The sequence below is a fragment of the Canis lupus genome, chromosome 3 (genome assembly GCF_003254725.2).
Source record: "Canis lupus dingo isolate Sandy chromosome 3, ASM325472v2, whole genome shotgun sequence".
NCBI lineage: Eukaryota > Metazoa > Chordata > Mammalia > Carnivora > Canidae > Canis > Canis lupus.
This window is the reverse complement of record NC_064245.1, coordinates 35333533-35350000: the sequence shown is the minus strand read 5'-3', so window position 1 is coordinate 35350000 and position 16468 is coordinate 35333533. Positions and strand designations below refer to the sequence as shown.

The following is a 16468-nucleotide window of genomic DNA, read 5'->3' as shown; positions in this document are numbered from 1 at the left end:
ATCACTCCTTTTGGGTGGCTGACAAGAAAAAATAAGTCTCCTGTATGCCAGAGCTTCTGTCAGGGCCGCAGAGCTGCCCTACAAATGAGTGGTAATCAGGTTTTCTCACATTGTAGGAGGGCTCTGAATCCTAACCGAATCAGACACAGGCAGAGAGATAGGACCCTGACCAGTCTGTTTATATTCTTTGTTTATTTATTAGGAATGCAACTATTCAGAAAACTGAAAAAGAGGCTTCTGTATTTCTACCTAAGTCATATGTATGAATCACATTCCATCTACCTCTCTTAAAACTTATGCAGATTAAAATGCAGCGAAAAATCCAATAAAAACACCCATAACTTAAGTTTAGATTAAAACTAGGAAGAAAGAGTGGCAAACTCCCAACTGACACATAAGTTGAGAGTATGAATACCTGAGCCTGAACTAGTAGAGTCCTACAGGAGCAATATGGAAGAGGAGGGTGTGCATAACAATACCGGTTAGAGTTCACCCCGAAAGGGCAGAGCTCTACCCCAAGAGTGTGAACAACTAAGGACAGATAAGAGCAGATAAAGAATCATGTCTTTATAGAGAATAAAAGTGCGCCAAAGATCTGCCAACAAAACACATGAAAACTGTAAACAGATTTCAAATTAAGGTAAAAAAAATTTTAAGTCATAGTAGAGGCTATGAAAGGACAATTAAGTCAGAAACATAACTAAAACTGAAGAAAAGATCTTGAAAGGTATGACAGGAGCAGGGGATAACTGGAAATACAAAGAAAAGAAATCATATCAGATGGAGGAAACTAAAACTGAACTAGAGGAACCACAGGATAAACGAAGCACAATGATAGTACCACAAAAACAGAAGATAAACTTAAATTGAACAAGAAGAAAAGAAGTCATACTTGAGACTTCCTTTCTCAACCCAGAGTCACAGCTGGGAGGGTTTTTCTGCCACAATTGGTCCTGGCCTGGTAAGTGCTTGTCTTTCTTGTAGGGACCCAGAGTCCCTCCTAGCCGAGGGACCCTGAATGGCCGGCAACACGGGCCTAATTTAACTGCCACAAAAGGCACTGAGCACAGCAAGAACTCTCCAGCCCATGGGAGGCTTAAGATACCACACATGTCTGCATGGAGAAGCTGTTCATTTCATCTCCCTCAAGCAACACCATCATGGACCAGTGGGAGCCCTCATGGAATAAGATACATAAAGCAAAGCAGGATTAAGTGCCGCAAAGGCTCTGAAAACTAAAATTGTCTCTGGAACCACAACCCACAAAAAGTATGCTAGGACCCGTGTGTTACACTTGAATAGGATGATTGCCTACTAAAGTAAAATAATGTAAACAGGACCCAGGATCTCCTAACAGACACAATGTCTAGGATGCAAGCCAAATTACAACATGAAAGAACAAGAAACAAGTGTTGTCAACATTGAGATGAACAGGGTATGTTGGAATTATCTCAGAAGGATTTTAATGCATTCATCATAAAAATGATTTTACAATTACAAGCTCTATTGTTTCAGAAATGAAACAAGAGAAAAATCTCAGGAAAGAAACAGTAGTTATTTTTAAAAAGGAGCCAAATGTGAATTATAGAACTGGAAAAACATAGAGAAAAATACTGGATAGGCTCAATAGTAAAGAAGACAGAGGATAAAAAAAGAAACAAACTAGAGAAAACTGGAAAACAAAAGAAAAAACAAACACCAAAACCCAAAACCAAACCAGTCTCAGATACATGTGTAATGATGATAAATGACTGAACACTGGTACTACTAGAAGCTCAGAAAGAAAGGAGAGACACTGGGGCTGAAAAAATATTTGAAGAAATAGTGCCCCCAAATTTTCCATGTTGGGCAAAAAATATAAACAAACAAAAAAACAACCCACAAATCCAAGAAGCTGAACAAATCCCAATGGCATAAACAAAACTACTCTTCAGCAATAAAGAGGAAATAGACATCCCCAAACAAAGGAAAACTAATAGAATCTGCCATTAGTAGACCTGTCTTTGAAGAATGACTAAGAGAAGTCATAAAAGACTCTTAAAGCAAAAGGGAAGAATTGAAATAGCAGAAATACAGGTATACACAACAAAATTCTCATGAATTTTGTAAATCCTGTGATGACTGATATAAAAATTATAACAGTATTAATATTCACAACAATATTTAAAAGTGGGGAAAGAAACCTAATTGAAAGCAAGGTTTCCATACTTCATTGGAAGAGATGCTGATCCACTTTCACATGTGTACAATGTTATGTTACCACAGCAAACAGGAAGAACACTGTACTAAACCATACAACCCAAACAACACTAGAAGTAAATCAAGACGGAATCCTAAAAAAACGTTCAAGTAACAAGATAACCCCTGGAAACAAAATGATAAAGGAGAAACAGAAAACATGAAATGGTAGACATAAGCCCTAATGTATCAATAATTACCTTAAATATGAATTTTCTAACTATATCAATTACAAGGCAGACAGAGTGGATGGAAAAAAAGGACTCAACTACATGTTATTTCTAAGAAACTCATTTCAAAATCAGCAACAGATAGGTTGAGAATAAAACATCAGAAAAAAGATATCATGCAAACATTAAAAAATAAACCAGGAATGGTTATATTCATATTAGATTTAGAGCAAAGAAAATTACAAATTAAAAAAAGGGACTTTATGTAATGATAAAAAGACCAATCCACCAGTAAGACATAATGACTATAAATGGGTATGTACAAAAAAAATAAATGAAAGAAAGAATGCAAGATATGTACCAAATGACAGAGCCTCAAAATACATGAAGCAAACGTGACAGAGATAAAAGGAGTAAGAGAAAAGTATCAGAACTCTCAAATAGTAAAAAACAATTAAGTGCATTCTTGGCATTTAGAGAAACGAAAATTTTGTGTTTACCAAATAAATTGCATGTGATTATTCATAGCAACTTTATTCATAACAGCTCCAAATGAGGAACAAACATGAAGTTTTTCAACAGGCAAATGGCTAAAAAATATTGGCAAATCCCAAAATGTGACATATTAGGTGTGATTCACTTATTTCACATTCTTGAAATGACAAAATTAAAGAAACAGACAACAGATTAGTTGTTGTCAGGGGTTAAGGACCAGAGTGGGCATAGTGAAAAGCTATAGATATATGGGTTTGACGGAATATAGAAGAGCAACAGGAGGAATTCTTGTGGTGATTGAACTTTTCTGAATTTTGACTGTATCCTACTTGTGATATTGTAACTGTTTTATAAAAATTTGCTACTAAGTGAAATATGATAAAGTGTACACAGGGTCTCTGTGCGATTTTTTACAACTGCATACCAATCTAGAATTATCTCACAATAAGTTTAATTTAAAAAATGTTAAAAGAAGATTAATAGATCAGACAGATAGATTCTGGAGGAAAGAAAATCAGTAGATGGAGAACCACACCACATAATGATAAATGATCAATCTATCAAAAAGACATACTGAGGCTCAAGGTTTATGCACCAATCAAAAGATCTTCAAAATACATAAAGTCAAAACTGATAGACCTGAAAGGAGGAATGGACACACCCACCAGTATGGAGCATTCAACACCCCTCTCTCTGAGTGACTGACAGAACTACTGGTCACAAAATCTACAAAATCATCAATGAACAAAATCTAAATTAACAATCACCAAACATTCCACCCACCAACACAGAATATACAAATTCAAGAGTATTGAGAGTTACGCAAGAATAAGTTCTCTGACTATAAAAGAATCAAACTAGAAATCAATAAATAAGAGAGAAGAAAGAAGAAAATATCCAAAACCCCTGGAAATTAAACAACATAATTTGGTTTAACAAAGAGAAAGTCTCAAAATAAATTTTAAAAAATACAGATATGAAAAAAAAGAAAAACACAACATATCAAAACATATGGGATATAGCTAAAGCAATAATGAGAATAAAATTTAAAGCACTAAATGCTTACATTAGAAAAGAGGAAAGGTCTCAAACCAATCACTGTTTCTCTCCTCAGTAAGCTAGAATGAGAAGAGCAAAATAAACCAAAACAAAGGAAGAAACTAATAAAGAGCAGAAATCAATGAAATTGAAAATAAGAACAGAGAAATAAAAAGCCAGCTTTTCAATATAATCAATAATTTCAAATCTCTCAACAAAGACTAACAAGTTAAAAAAAAAACATAATTACCACTATGAGGAATAAAAAAGGGTATGATCAGTTCAGACCTGCAGACATCAAAAGAATAAGAAGGGAATATTATGAACTCTTCACACATAAATTTGACTACTTAAATAAAATAGATCAACTCTTTGAATAACACAAACTACCATAACCTACCCAGTATGAAAGAATATCTTAATCGTTTTATAAACACTGAAGAAACTGAATTTCAAATTCTCCCCCAAAAAAAGGGAAATTTCCAGGCCCAAATGATTTCGTTGGAGAATTCCACGAAACATTTAAGAAACAATTAGTACCACCTTAACACAATCTCTCCTACAAATAGAACACTTCCCAACTTTACGAGGCCAGAATTAATCCTAATGTTTAAACCAGACCAAGACAACATAAAAAAAAGACAAAAACTATAGGCCAGTATATCTCATGAACTCAAGACACAGAAATAATCAACCACCATTACCACGTCAAATGTGACAATGAACTAAATGGAAATGACTGAGATATGGAAAGTTGGTTCAATAATGGAAAATCCATTAATGCAGTGTGCTGTATCAAATAGAAATTAAGAAAACCATGCTTCTAGCAACAGATGTGGAAAAAACATCTGACAAAAAGCCAAAAGCCTGTTCACAGCAAAGCTCAACAAACAAAGTATAGGGGGGCTTCCCTGGGTGGCTCAGTGGTTTAGCGCCTGCCTTCAGCCCAGGGCATAATCCTGGAGTCCTGGGATCGAGTTCCACATGAGGCTCTCTGCAAGGAGCCTGCTTCACCCTCTGCCTATGTCTCTGCCTCACTCTCTGTGTCTCTCCTGAATAAATAAATGAAATCTTAAGAAACAAAAGACAATAAAACAAAACAAGAAGACAAAACAACAACAACAACAAGGTACAGAGGTTGGAACCTCTTGAATTTGTAGAGCACCAACTACACTAATATGAAGCTTAAGAGATAAAGATAAATGCTTTCTCCTAAATTCAGGAACAAGTCAAGGCTTTTGTTTTAACTACTCTTATTTAGCACAGTGCTAAAAGTTTTAGCATAAATAAGGCAGGAAAAAAAGTGATAAAAGGCATACAAACTTAAAAATAAGCAAAACTATCCCTATTTAGAGATGACATGACTATCTACAAAGAAAACCCCAAGAGGTCTCAAAAAAAAAAACCTAAAAAACCTTCTAAAATAATTGAATAGAAGATCAACATGTAAAAAAAAAAAAATCAATCATATTCCTGTATACTAACATGTGGGAACCAAAATTAAAAATACAATGCCATTTTAATAAAAGGACCTAAATAAATGACGAATTATACTGTATTCATAGGTTGGACAGTGAACATAGTAAAAATGTCTGTTCTCCCCAATTTGATCTTAATGTAATTCCTATCAAAATTTCATCAAGGTTTTTTAAGCATAGTCAAAGTGAATATAAAATTTGTATGTTAAAGAGTAGCTAAAATATGGAAAAGACAAGAAATCTTTCATTCGCACTCTTATCTGATGTTAACGTTTACCATTTACCTATAGTAATACAGACAGTGCAGTATTGGCAGAGGGATGGATAGAAACACAGATCAAGGGAATAGCATAGGGAATTCAGAAAAAGATTTATATAAACATTATACACTGATTTTTGACAAAGATGCAAAAACAAATCAGTAAAGGAAGGATAACTTTTTCAATAAATTATATGGGAACATATGGACATCCATAGGCCAAAAGTGAATCTTGACTTAAATCTCAAATGTTATATAAAAATTAACTCAAAATGGACACACTTCAATATAAAATGTAAAACTGTAAAAAATTTTAGGAAAAAAAAAATCTTTAGGACCTAAGGCTGGCCAAGAATCTTAGATTTGACTTTACCAAAAACATGATCCATAAAAGAAAAATCAAGGTTAATCAAAATGAAAACCTTCTGCTATGCAAAGATTCTGTTAAGATGAAAAGATTAACTACAGGAGTAGGAGAACGTACTTGCAAAGCACATACCTCAAAAAGGACTAAAAATTATGAAGAACACAAAATTCAATAAAACCCCAGACATTTCACCAAAAATAATATATAGATGGCAAATAAGTACATGAAAAAATATTCCACATTATAGCCATCAAGGGTAGTTCAAATTATAGCACAATGAGGTATCATCACAACCTATCTAGGAGAAAGGATAAAGTTAACAATTTTGACACCAACAAATGCTAGCAATAATATGGAGAAACTGGATCATTCATATACCCCAGGGAAATGAAAAATGGTACAGGGACTCTGGAAAATAATTTGGCAGTTTCTTAGAAATCTAAACATGTACTTATCATATGACCCAGGATTGCACTCCTGGGCATTTATACCAGAGAAATGAAAACTTATGTTCACACAAAAATCTGTGCTTAAATGTTTAGTAGCTTTATTCCTAATAGCCAAATCTGACAATAACCCAAGTGTCCTTTAACAGTTGAATGGTTAAACCAAATCTGGTACATGTATGCCATGCAATTCTACACATGGCAATAAAAGGGAATGACTAGTTGATTCATGTGACAATTTTGATGGATCTCAAGGTAATCATGCTGGGGTGCAAAGTATGCCTAGAAAGGGAGAGCAACACAGACCCTTCTGGTGATGAAAAAGTTGTACACTAAGATGAGGATAGTGGTTATCTGAATCTATACAATGTGATCCAAGTACACGAACTGAACGTACATAGAAATAAGGGCCTAACCACTGATGAAATCTGAATATGATCTACAGGATGAACCAATATCAACTTCCTGAATTTGAAACTGTGCTATAGTTATGCAAAATGTTACCACTGTGGGAAAGTAGAGAGGCTATTACAGGACCAACCTATACTTTAAAAGAAAATTCCAATAATCTACAGTTATTTCCAAATAAAATTTTTAAAAACTCCAAAGAACAAAACTTTCAACAAAGAAATGTCCAGGCCCAGATAGTCTCCTCTGGTGAATGTGAACAAATATTTAAGAGAAAAAAATACCAATCTTACGCAAGTATTTCTGAAAATAAGGAACAGTTTTCTTTTTCAACTCACTACAAGGGTAGCAAAAGCCTGATGTGTATGAAAAAAAGGTAATTATAGGTCAATATTCCTCATGAATACAGACCTTAAAATGTTAGTAAAATAAAAGAGCAACACATTTATAACTAATAGACCACACGGCTAAGTAAGGTTTATCTAGAAATAAAAGGCTGATATAATATGGAAAAATTCAATGAAATGAATCACATTAACTGTGGGGAGAGGATAATTAAATCTGAATTTGATAAAATCTTAATTTTTTTTTAATTTTTAAATAAGATTTTATTTATTTGACAGAGAGAGAGAGAGAGAGCACAAGCAGGTGGAGCAGCAGGCAGAGTGAGAGAGAGGAGGCTCGGAGCCCGATGTGAGGGTTGATCCAGGACTCTGGGACTCTGGGACTCTGGGACATGACCTGAGCTGAAGGCATAACTGACTGGGACATGACCTGAGCTGAAGGCATAACTGACTGAGCCACCCAGGTGTTGCTTGATCAAGCCTTTTAAACAGAAAGTCAGTATCAACTACAAAGAAACTGTAGTAGTCCTCGACTCTCACCCCAAAACACTAAGGAGGGCCATTTAAAAAGATACCTCTAAGTCTCTTAGTAAATGAAATCAGGGAGTGCTTTATCAGCAACTAGAAAACATATACACAAAAACTTCCTTAAGAATCAACATTTAACACTTTATTTTTATTAATGCTAGACTCTTAAATGTTCATGTTTTACATTTAGTTGTTTTTGAAAAATTTATTTTCATTAACTTTATCAGTGGTAACAATTGTAATAGAATTATATTTTTAACAATAAAAACTAAAATACCTTTATTGGTTTTTTTTCTATTACATCAAGTGTTATGCTACTAATTTTTAGCTTAAATGTATTAAACAGTTTCAAAGTGTTTTATTCATTTCAATTCAATAACATCTGAACACTTAAAATGAAATAAATATCAACCAAGATAACAATATCGCCAATTTTTTCCTGGTATTATAATAACTATTGTAAGTCTTCAACTTTCTAGTAGTTGTAGATTCTATTTAATCAGTGAATATTTTCTTATATATGTTGACAAAATAAGAAGTTTGAATTTTGTTTAAAAAGGTTTTAAGAATACCGTTAATGGTGAGAATGATTTGGAAGCTACTACACCCATCTTTTCATTTGCCTTTCAAATCACACATTAACATATGATCTTAAGTATCAAGTAGGAATTATGTTATAAGCTAGAAATAAAAACTTTAAAAAATAATTTCTCTATAAAGAACACAAAAAATATTTCCAACTATTCTCAAAGAAAAACTAAGAGGTGACAAACCTATCTGTGATTAACATCACTAACAAATACTACTGTGAAGTCCTTGGGACTCACAGTGAGGTTTTATCTTGTCCTCAACCCTTTCATGTGTCAATTTGAAACTTCAGGTAAGTAGCATATTAGCAGTTGCTTAGTTATATAATTGCTACTAGAAATGACTTAGGGTGTACTAAAAAAGAAGAAATACAAGTATCCTCCTACATAGCAGGAAGAATAAAATAACAGAAAAATAATGTAATATAAAATGTTATTCATCTCTAGATACAGCTGATACTCAATTCTGGTGTTCACATACTGGAGTCTTAGAGCAATTACCTTCAGAAACAACCTCCAGAAGTTATGTTTGCATTCCTCAACTTATCCCACTAGTAGGCAACAAAAAAGCACCTTTGTCCCCGTTTACCAATCTCCACAAGGGAGGAAGAAGTCTGTCTTTTAAGATTGAATAGTATAGTACAGAAAAGGAGATAGTATGGTATTGAACAGCATCTGTTTGGAATCACATAAGATTGGGAATCTCTACATTTTTCTGTGAAAATCTGGGGCTCAGTTTCTTCAGGTGTAAAACAAATACTAATATGTATCTTGGCATGTGATTATAAAGATTAAATAAAAGAATGTAAATTTCACACAAAGGGTATTTCAAATAGGGTCAAGAATAACAGCTCACTAACACAGGGTTCAAAAGAAAAGAGAAACTTTCAGCGATGATTTTCATCATTTTCGAACCAGCAGTAAGCACATGCTAATCAGAATCACTAGGAATGTTAGGTCATTTATACCCCAAATGCAGAATAAAACATGTGACTTACATAAAACACTTCAATCAAGAAATGAATCATAATAATAAAAACTGGTGATATTATAAATACACTTCTAATATAGATTAAGAATTTGTGAGTTTGCTTATGTGCTAAGTAATACCTAGAGATGAAGGTCTAAAGCATGAAGTACACACCCCTTTGATGAATTTCATCTTCCTTTTAAGAATTAAGTACCTCACCTAATCAGAACAGAGTCCCTGGTATAGCCACCGTCATATTCTGTAGTTTCTTCTAGTGCTTGGAAATCTAGATTCTGCAAATTCAAGAAAATATGTCTTAACATATATATCACACCATTACAAACAATAGGGTGTTTTTCAGACACTTTGCTTTCTTACCCGGCTTCCACATATAAGCAATTCAATTTCCTCTGGTCTGAATAAATACTTTAAAGGAGATTCGTTGGTCACCATATGAAAACCTCTCCGAAAAGCTTTGAACTGTTTTTCTACTGATTTATTGAGAATGTAGTCAGAATAGAGATTGACAAATTCCTGCAGAAAACATTAACCACAAGAACTTCTTATAATATACTATACAAGTAAAACACAACAAGATACTGGGCTGCATAGCTTGTTTTTATTTTCCCAGAGAAGGAATGAACATTCATGAATATTTTTAAAGATTCATATTTTACACATAGAAAGGAAAATACAGGCATACCTCAGAGATATTGTGAGGCTGGTTTCAGTTCATTACAATAAAGTGAATACTGCAATAAAGCGAGTCAAATGAAGTTTTTGGTTTCTCAGTGCATAGAAAAGTTATGTTTATACTACACTGTAACTGATGTTTGTAATAATAGTATGTCTCAAAAAATGTATGTACCTTAATTTTTAAAATATTGCTAAAAATTGTTAACCATCATTTTGAGTTTTCAATGAGTCAGAGTCATTGAGCATAGGTCATAATAAATACAATAATGATGAAAAAGTTTGAAAAATGTGAATTAACCAAGTGTGACAAAGAGACACAGAGTGAGCAAATGCTGTTAGAAAATGGTGCTGACAGATTTGCTCAATACAGGGTTGCCATAAAACTTTATAAAAAAATGCAACATCTGCAAAGTGCAGTAAAGTACAATAAAACAAGGTATATCTGTACCTTTAACAATTTCACAGCTCTCTGCAATAGCAAATATTGAACTCTAAAAAGGCCATGTACATAAACTAATTATGTACGTTTCAATTTTGATTTTATATTAAGTAAGACTGAATATAAAAGCAGGCCTCAATACAATTTTGAGTCCGTCAACCAGGTGTGTGAACACAGAGACATTTAAATCATGTATATATCTATTTGCAAAACGAACAACTGCAATGTACTAGATCTGAGCAAACCAGGAAGCCTCATGTTGTCTATGCTAGAATATTTGGGAAGTTGCCTACTGTTATCCAGTTCAGCCAAAATGTTGGTGTTTTACTTGATAAAGAAGTTGGTACCAAATCATAAACGCTAAATGCATTTTGTATCCTAACTAGAGATTATAGTATTTTATCAAAAATTATATTATAAAACTATGGTTTTTAAAGGTTTACTATATAGTTTACCTTAAGTTTCCTGTCACGTTCCGGGTTATTCCCCTCTGTTTCCAGATGCTTACAGAAAACATGTATCTAACTTAAAAAACACTTTTCACTAGTATTTTTAAGTCACATATGTGTGTATATATATATATATATATATATATATATATATATATATATATAAAAGGCAATGATAATTTGTTGGGTGATAAGGATCCTAATCATGAGGTCCTTGTTTCTCTCCCCTTTACAGTTCAGTATCATAAATACATTGTTTCTGCTTTTTATTACAGCCACATTGTGTCACTATCTCCTACTCCTGTCCTTTTTCTTAAAAAGGGCAAGTTTAGCCCAACTACAGACTCATACTAGCTTACACCAAAGATTTAGAAAACTGTGGCTTTCACTTATAAGAATTTGATTACCTGATTTCTTGATTTTCTGTATGAACTAGTTTAGATACTTCTTTAAAAATTACAAGCATATATGCTTTAAAACTGTTAATAAAGAAACAATGATGATATTAAACACTTATTACCTTCCTATTTTCATTTGTAATTGGAATTTTATCACCATTTTCCTTTAAATCATACATCATGGGATTACCAAAGAGGTCTGTCTGAGATATCTGGAAAGTGATCATCATGTCATCTTCCACATTCCCTTCATATTCCAATAAATCTTTTAAACTCTGATAGAGGACCTAACAACCAGAAATGAAAAATTAGGCTACCACAAAACTATAAAATACAAGTTTCCCTCTTCTTAGGAAGAAAAAAAGAGACAATAAGAACTAAAGCACAGAAAACAAACAACAACAACAAAAAAGAAAAAACAAAAACCCTGAAGCACAGAAAGTATCCCTTCAGTCCCTCAAATAGTTTACAATACAGAAAGATTGACATTGACAGTCACTGATCTGTCCAATTCTCTGCTAAGAAAATCACAGCATCGATTTAGCAATGGATTTTACACTGTGCTCTATGAGAGAACCTCAGAGGTGTCTAACAGTAATGGAGGGGTTGGAGACAGAAACAGACATACTAACTGTAGCCACCGAAGCCCCTTATCCAGAGTAGCTCTGATTTCACCTGGCGATCTCATGTGGTTTCATTTAAAAAAGAAAAAAAAAATCCCACACCGAAAACCAAAAAACCAAAACATGTTTAAAAGCCCTTTTCTACAGTATCAATACTACAAAATCTGCTTGCTGATAGTTACAATAAATTTCTCCTTTGAGTTTTTAGTGTCCATGGTACTTCAACAAATTAAAACAACTGTATCTTACTAGGTATAATATTAACAAATGAAAATAATTCCAAATGAAAACTTTTTTACATAAACTATAGTTTTACGTTTAAATAAAATCTACAACATCAAATAAAAAAAATAGCAGACTTACAGGGTGAGAGTCTCCTAGGTCACGAAAAGTTCCTTTTTTCCCCATTAGCTTCCTGTAGACAACCATGGGAAAATGTACATCCAGTATACAGTTATTGTAAATAGCCAGACCCAGCACTATGCCAATCAGAGTGAACTGACCCTCAGTTTCAAAAGAGGATGGATTAAACCAAAATAATTTTGTAGATTCATCATATGTGAACATACCTATAAAAAATGATTTAAAAAATACAGTAATATTAAAGACTGATGAACGATACAAATATAAATATAAAATAATTACACAAACTTGTACGTAGTGGCAAAAAGCAATTTCGGTTGCATTTTCCAAGAAGTTAGGGAAAATGTTCACTAAATTCAAGTTCTCTTATCTCCTACTAATACAAATGATAAATTAATTTGTATTCATACAAATGATATGATAGAAAAATAAATGTAAAATTGAAGGGAAAAAAGCTTTATAAAAACTTATTAACACAGATTTAATCTATATGTGCTATTTTCAAAAAACAATTTTTAATTTCAAGGAAGCTTTTGTTTTTTCAAAACTGTACTATGATCCCATAAAGTTTTTCTAGCACCTTTCTAACAAAGTCAGATAAAGCCAAGCATGTAAGCCTACGTAAATTTGGTCAAGTCAGATTATATCTAAAACACAAAGCTAGGGGATCCCTGGGTGGCGCAGTGGTTTAGCGCCTGCCTTTGGCCCAGGGCGCGATCCTGGAGACCCGGGATCGAGTCCCACATCAGGCTCCCGGTGCATGGAGCCTGCTTCTCCCTCTGCCTGTGTCTGTGTCTCTGCCTCTCTCTCTCTCTCTATCATAAATAAATAAAAATTTAAAAAAAAAAAAATAAATAAATAAAACACAAAGCTATTTAATACACACATTAATTATGAGCCAGTATGTAAAACAAAAGTAGTCTGTATCTGTAGTCTTCTTTCAATTTCACATGGCCTTCGCTATTTAAAACCCGAGCTTGGAGATCTTTTTTGTATCATTCATTTTAAAAAGTAGGAATGTTTGGTTTTACCTATCTGAATACCATTACTAAGGCAGAATTACCTTCTTCCCTTTAGGTGAACAGAATATCTAAGGAAAAGGTTATATGTTATTTTATGAATTTCTGACTTTTTTCAATTTACTAAAATGTTTTTCAGTTGCTACTGGGTAACTGAATGAAAATATTTTAAATATTAGGTCTGGGAAGCCTGGGTGGCTCAGTGGTTGAGCATCTGCTGATGCCCTGATCTTGGGAGTCCTGGGATTGAGTCCCACATGGGGGTTGCCACAGGGAGTCTCTTTCTCCCTCTGCCTATGTCTCTGCCTCACCACATCTCATGAATAAATAATCTTAAAAAAATTTTTTAAAAATTAGGTCTGAAAAAACGGGCAATTTCCAATATAACTTTAGAAATCAATAGGACACATAAGTACATCAATTTATATGATTTTTGAAAGCTTTAAAAATGTTTATTTTCACATTTAGATTAAGTTAAATACAAAAGGAAGTGTAAAATATCCCCTGGATCATAACAGTATAAAGTAAACTAGAACATTTTTCTCGTGAAAGTTAATGTTCATGAAATAAAGTTTGAAAATTATACAATTCTTCCCTGAATTTCAGAGTTAAGAGCTAAACTTTTATACGCCCCAAGTTACAAGATTCACTGAAGTGCTAAAAACTTCACTTAGTTATAAAGTTGTTATTAACAGAGTTAAGAACAGTCAAAAATAATTACAATTAATTAATACATTTGATGAAATCACACAAATGTCTTTGGTCTCAAGAGCAATAAACTACAAATTAATCAGAATATAAATTACACAGGTCATTACATTCATCTATGTATATCAAAGATAGTAATTTTAAGGTTCAAAGTGATTCCATCTTGGGCATATTTTTGCCAGTCCCTGGAAGAAATGCACCATAAAGGATGACTCTTCTAAGATATTCCTTTTTGATAGTTTTAACTGCTATCATTTCAATTACCTTACTATCAAGTGGAACTGTTTAATGAATGTTTTTCTCTTAAAAGTATTTCTACATATAACGTAAGCATGCTTTACAGCTAATGTTTAATGTGTCGAGATACAAAGGAACCTAGATCTAAGGTCTACCAAAACTATGAAGCTCACAAATTTTCTCAAAAAAGGCATGGTTTTAGATGTCTGTAGGTTTACTCTGAACAAATTTCATAGCCTTCTGATTAATAAATGCTAGCTAAAATATATAGCCTTAACTATATTTATATTATGAACTCAACATGTCTACTTCTGTTTACATATATGCATATATATGACCACCTAATAACAGAAAAGTCAATCCAATGTACACACTGAGAATCCACAGGTTAATGGAAATGACATATGCATTATTCTATGTGCCATTCTTCACAATTCTGACGGTACCTTTCATGGAATCCTTTTCCTATTAATTGCCATACATTCAGTTTTAAAAATTAGCAAACCTAGTAACCAAGTTAGTGGTTATATTTTAGGAACCCAATCAATCAGTTCAGATTGACCCAGTTAAGAACACTATCCAAGAAGTTGCAGTCTTTTACCCATTCTACTTTGTCCATCAATAAAACTCAAATCCATCACTTTCAGACTGGCATATGTACATTAGTGTTTTCCAGAACTGTTCATCAAAAACATTTCTGGGAGTAAATGTTATTAGACGTGGGGTGGAAAAAGGGTTCTGGAGTTCAAAAAGTTTGTAAAAATATTATATTAAGATCCAAGAAATCCTGCAGCAAATAAAAAATTTAATTTGATACCAGGCAAGATTTCCAAACTTTGAGCATGATACCCTTGTGAGACACTGAACATTCTTAAGACCACTATTGTATGAAACTCGTTTCAGAAATGGTAGGAGTGTGACGAAATGTTTTAGAGTAAAAAGAGCAAAGAAATCTTTCAATTGTTCTAATATACCATTTTAAAGTGTTTTCAGTTTCATTTACCTAAGAGAGAGTTTCCTGTAGTAAAATATTTGACTAAGTAGTCTAAATGAGAACTTGAATAAACGAGTGATGCAAATCAGTCCCCCAAACCCACACATTCAGTCATTATCTGTGACTCTAAGAAATACGTACCAAAACCTATTATTGCTCTTTATAACTGAGAATACCTATAAACCCTGGTAAAATCCTTAATTCGAAAAGATATGACTTCATGATCACATCACTAAAATATTTACCAATATCTGGATTGAAGATTTCCTCCACAACCAGCTGAAAAAATTCTTTGGAAACACCTCCCTCATCAACTCCTTGTTCTCCTTCAAATTCCACATACAACTGTTTCTTCAAGTCTGCAGGATTTTCCATAGCGATCATCTCTAGCTAGTGGTGAAAAGATAAAGTGAAAAGAAGATGACTGCCAGTTTAAAGATGAAAGCAAAATAAAACTAAGGAGAAGCAAAAAATAAAAATAAGGAGTAGGGCTATGGAGCAAATAAAAGATACTGACTTGATTTGTTTTAAATGGAAACAGGAAGCAAACTGGTAAAAAGCCAGTAAAGGCAAAGATTCAGTCTCACAGATAATGGAAAAATAGGACAGAAAATAAGCCAGCATAGAATTATTAAAAGGTTACTTTCTAACTACTGATTTGTCATGAAGTTAACATACAGTAGAAAATTAAAATTAGATATTTTGTTACTTCTGTATAACAAACCTGGGCTGTAAGTTTAGGACAGGGAAAGAAGTCATGACAGCCAAACACATAAGTGACTACTCAATCTAAATCACTTCAACAAAAAATAATGGAGTATAGAAGTATAACTTCAAATTTGTTCACTAGTAATTCTTTATGTTTAATAGAACAGAAACTAAGGAATTAATTCCTATTATCCAATCAGCCATAAATAAAATAACCTCAATTAAGAGAAAAAACCACAATAGGGAAACAATTTGTGGTCTCTTACAAGTGCTTAGTATAAATTGCCACTTAATGGATCACAACACATCTCATATACACTTTTTTTTGAAAGCAGATGAGACATACGCTTGCTCATATCTTTACTCTTAATTTCTTACTAACAGTTATCAAAAACCCTAGTATCGAGCATTTTTCAACTACAAATCTCTACCAAATATTTCTTTGTGTCTACAGAATAATATACATAATAATATACATAATAACTGATCTCAGTCACTAAGAGATC

General features: G+C 33.1%; 1 protein-coding gene across 10 annotated transcripts in view; it reads right to left on the bottom strand.

Annotated features, from left to right (window-relative positions):
* The window catches only part of UBE3A (ubiquitin protein ligase E3A), a 95832-nt gene that overhangs the window by 4472 nt on the left and 74892 nt on the right, over nucleotides 1-16468 (bottom strand). For 9 of the 10 annotated variants that reach the window (XM_025438005.3, XM_025438001.3, XM_025438003.3 and 6 more), the window contains 5 exons: nucleotides 15500-15644; nucleotides 12297-12502; nucleotides 11433-11597; nucleotides 9707-9862; nucleotides 9548-9621 (listed from right to left, as the gene is read on the bottom strand). In XM_025438005.3, the coding sequence (XP_025293790.1) occupies nucleotides 9548-9621; nucleotides 9707-9862; nucleotides 11433-11597; nucleotides 12297-12502; nucleotides 15500-15644 (746 nt within the window). The remainder of the gene's footprint in view (nucleotides 1-9547; nucleotides 9622-9706; nucleotides 9863-11432; nucleotides 11598-12296; nucleotides 12503-15499; nucleotides 15645-16468) is intronic. The other variant, XM_049108379.1, reaches the window with a different exon arrangement.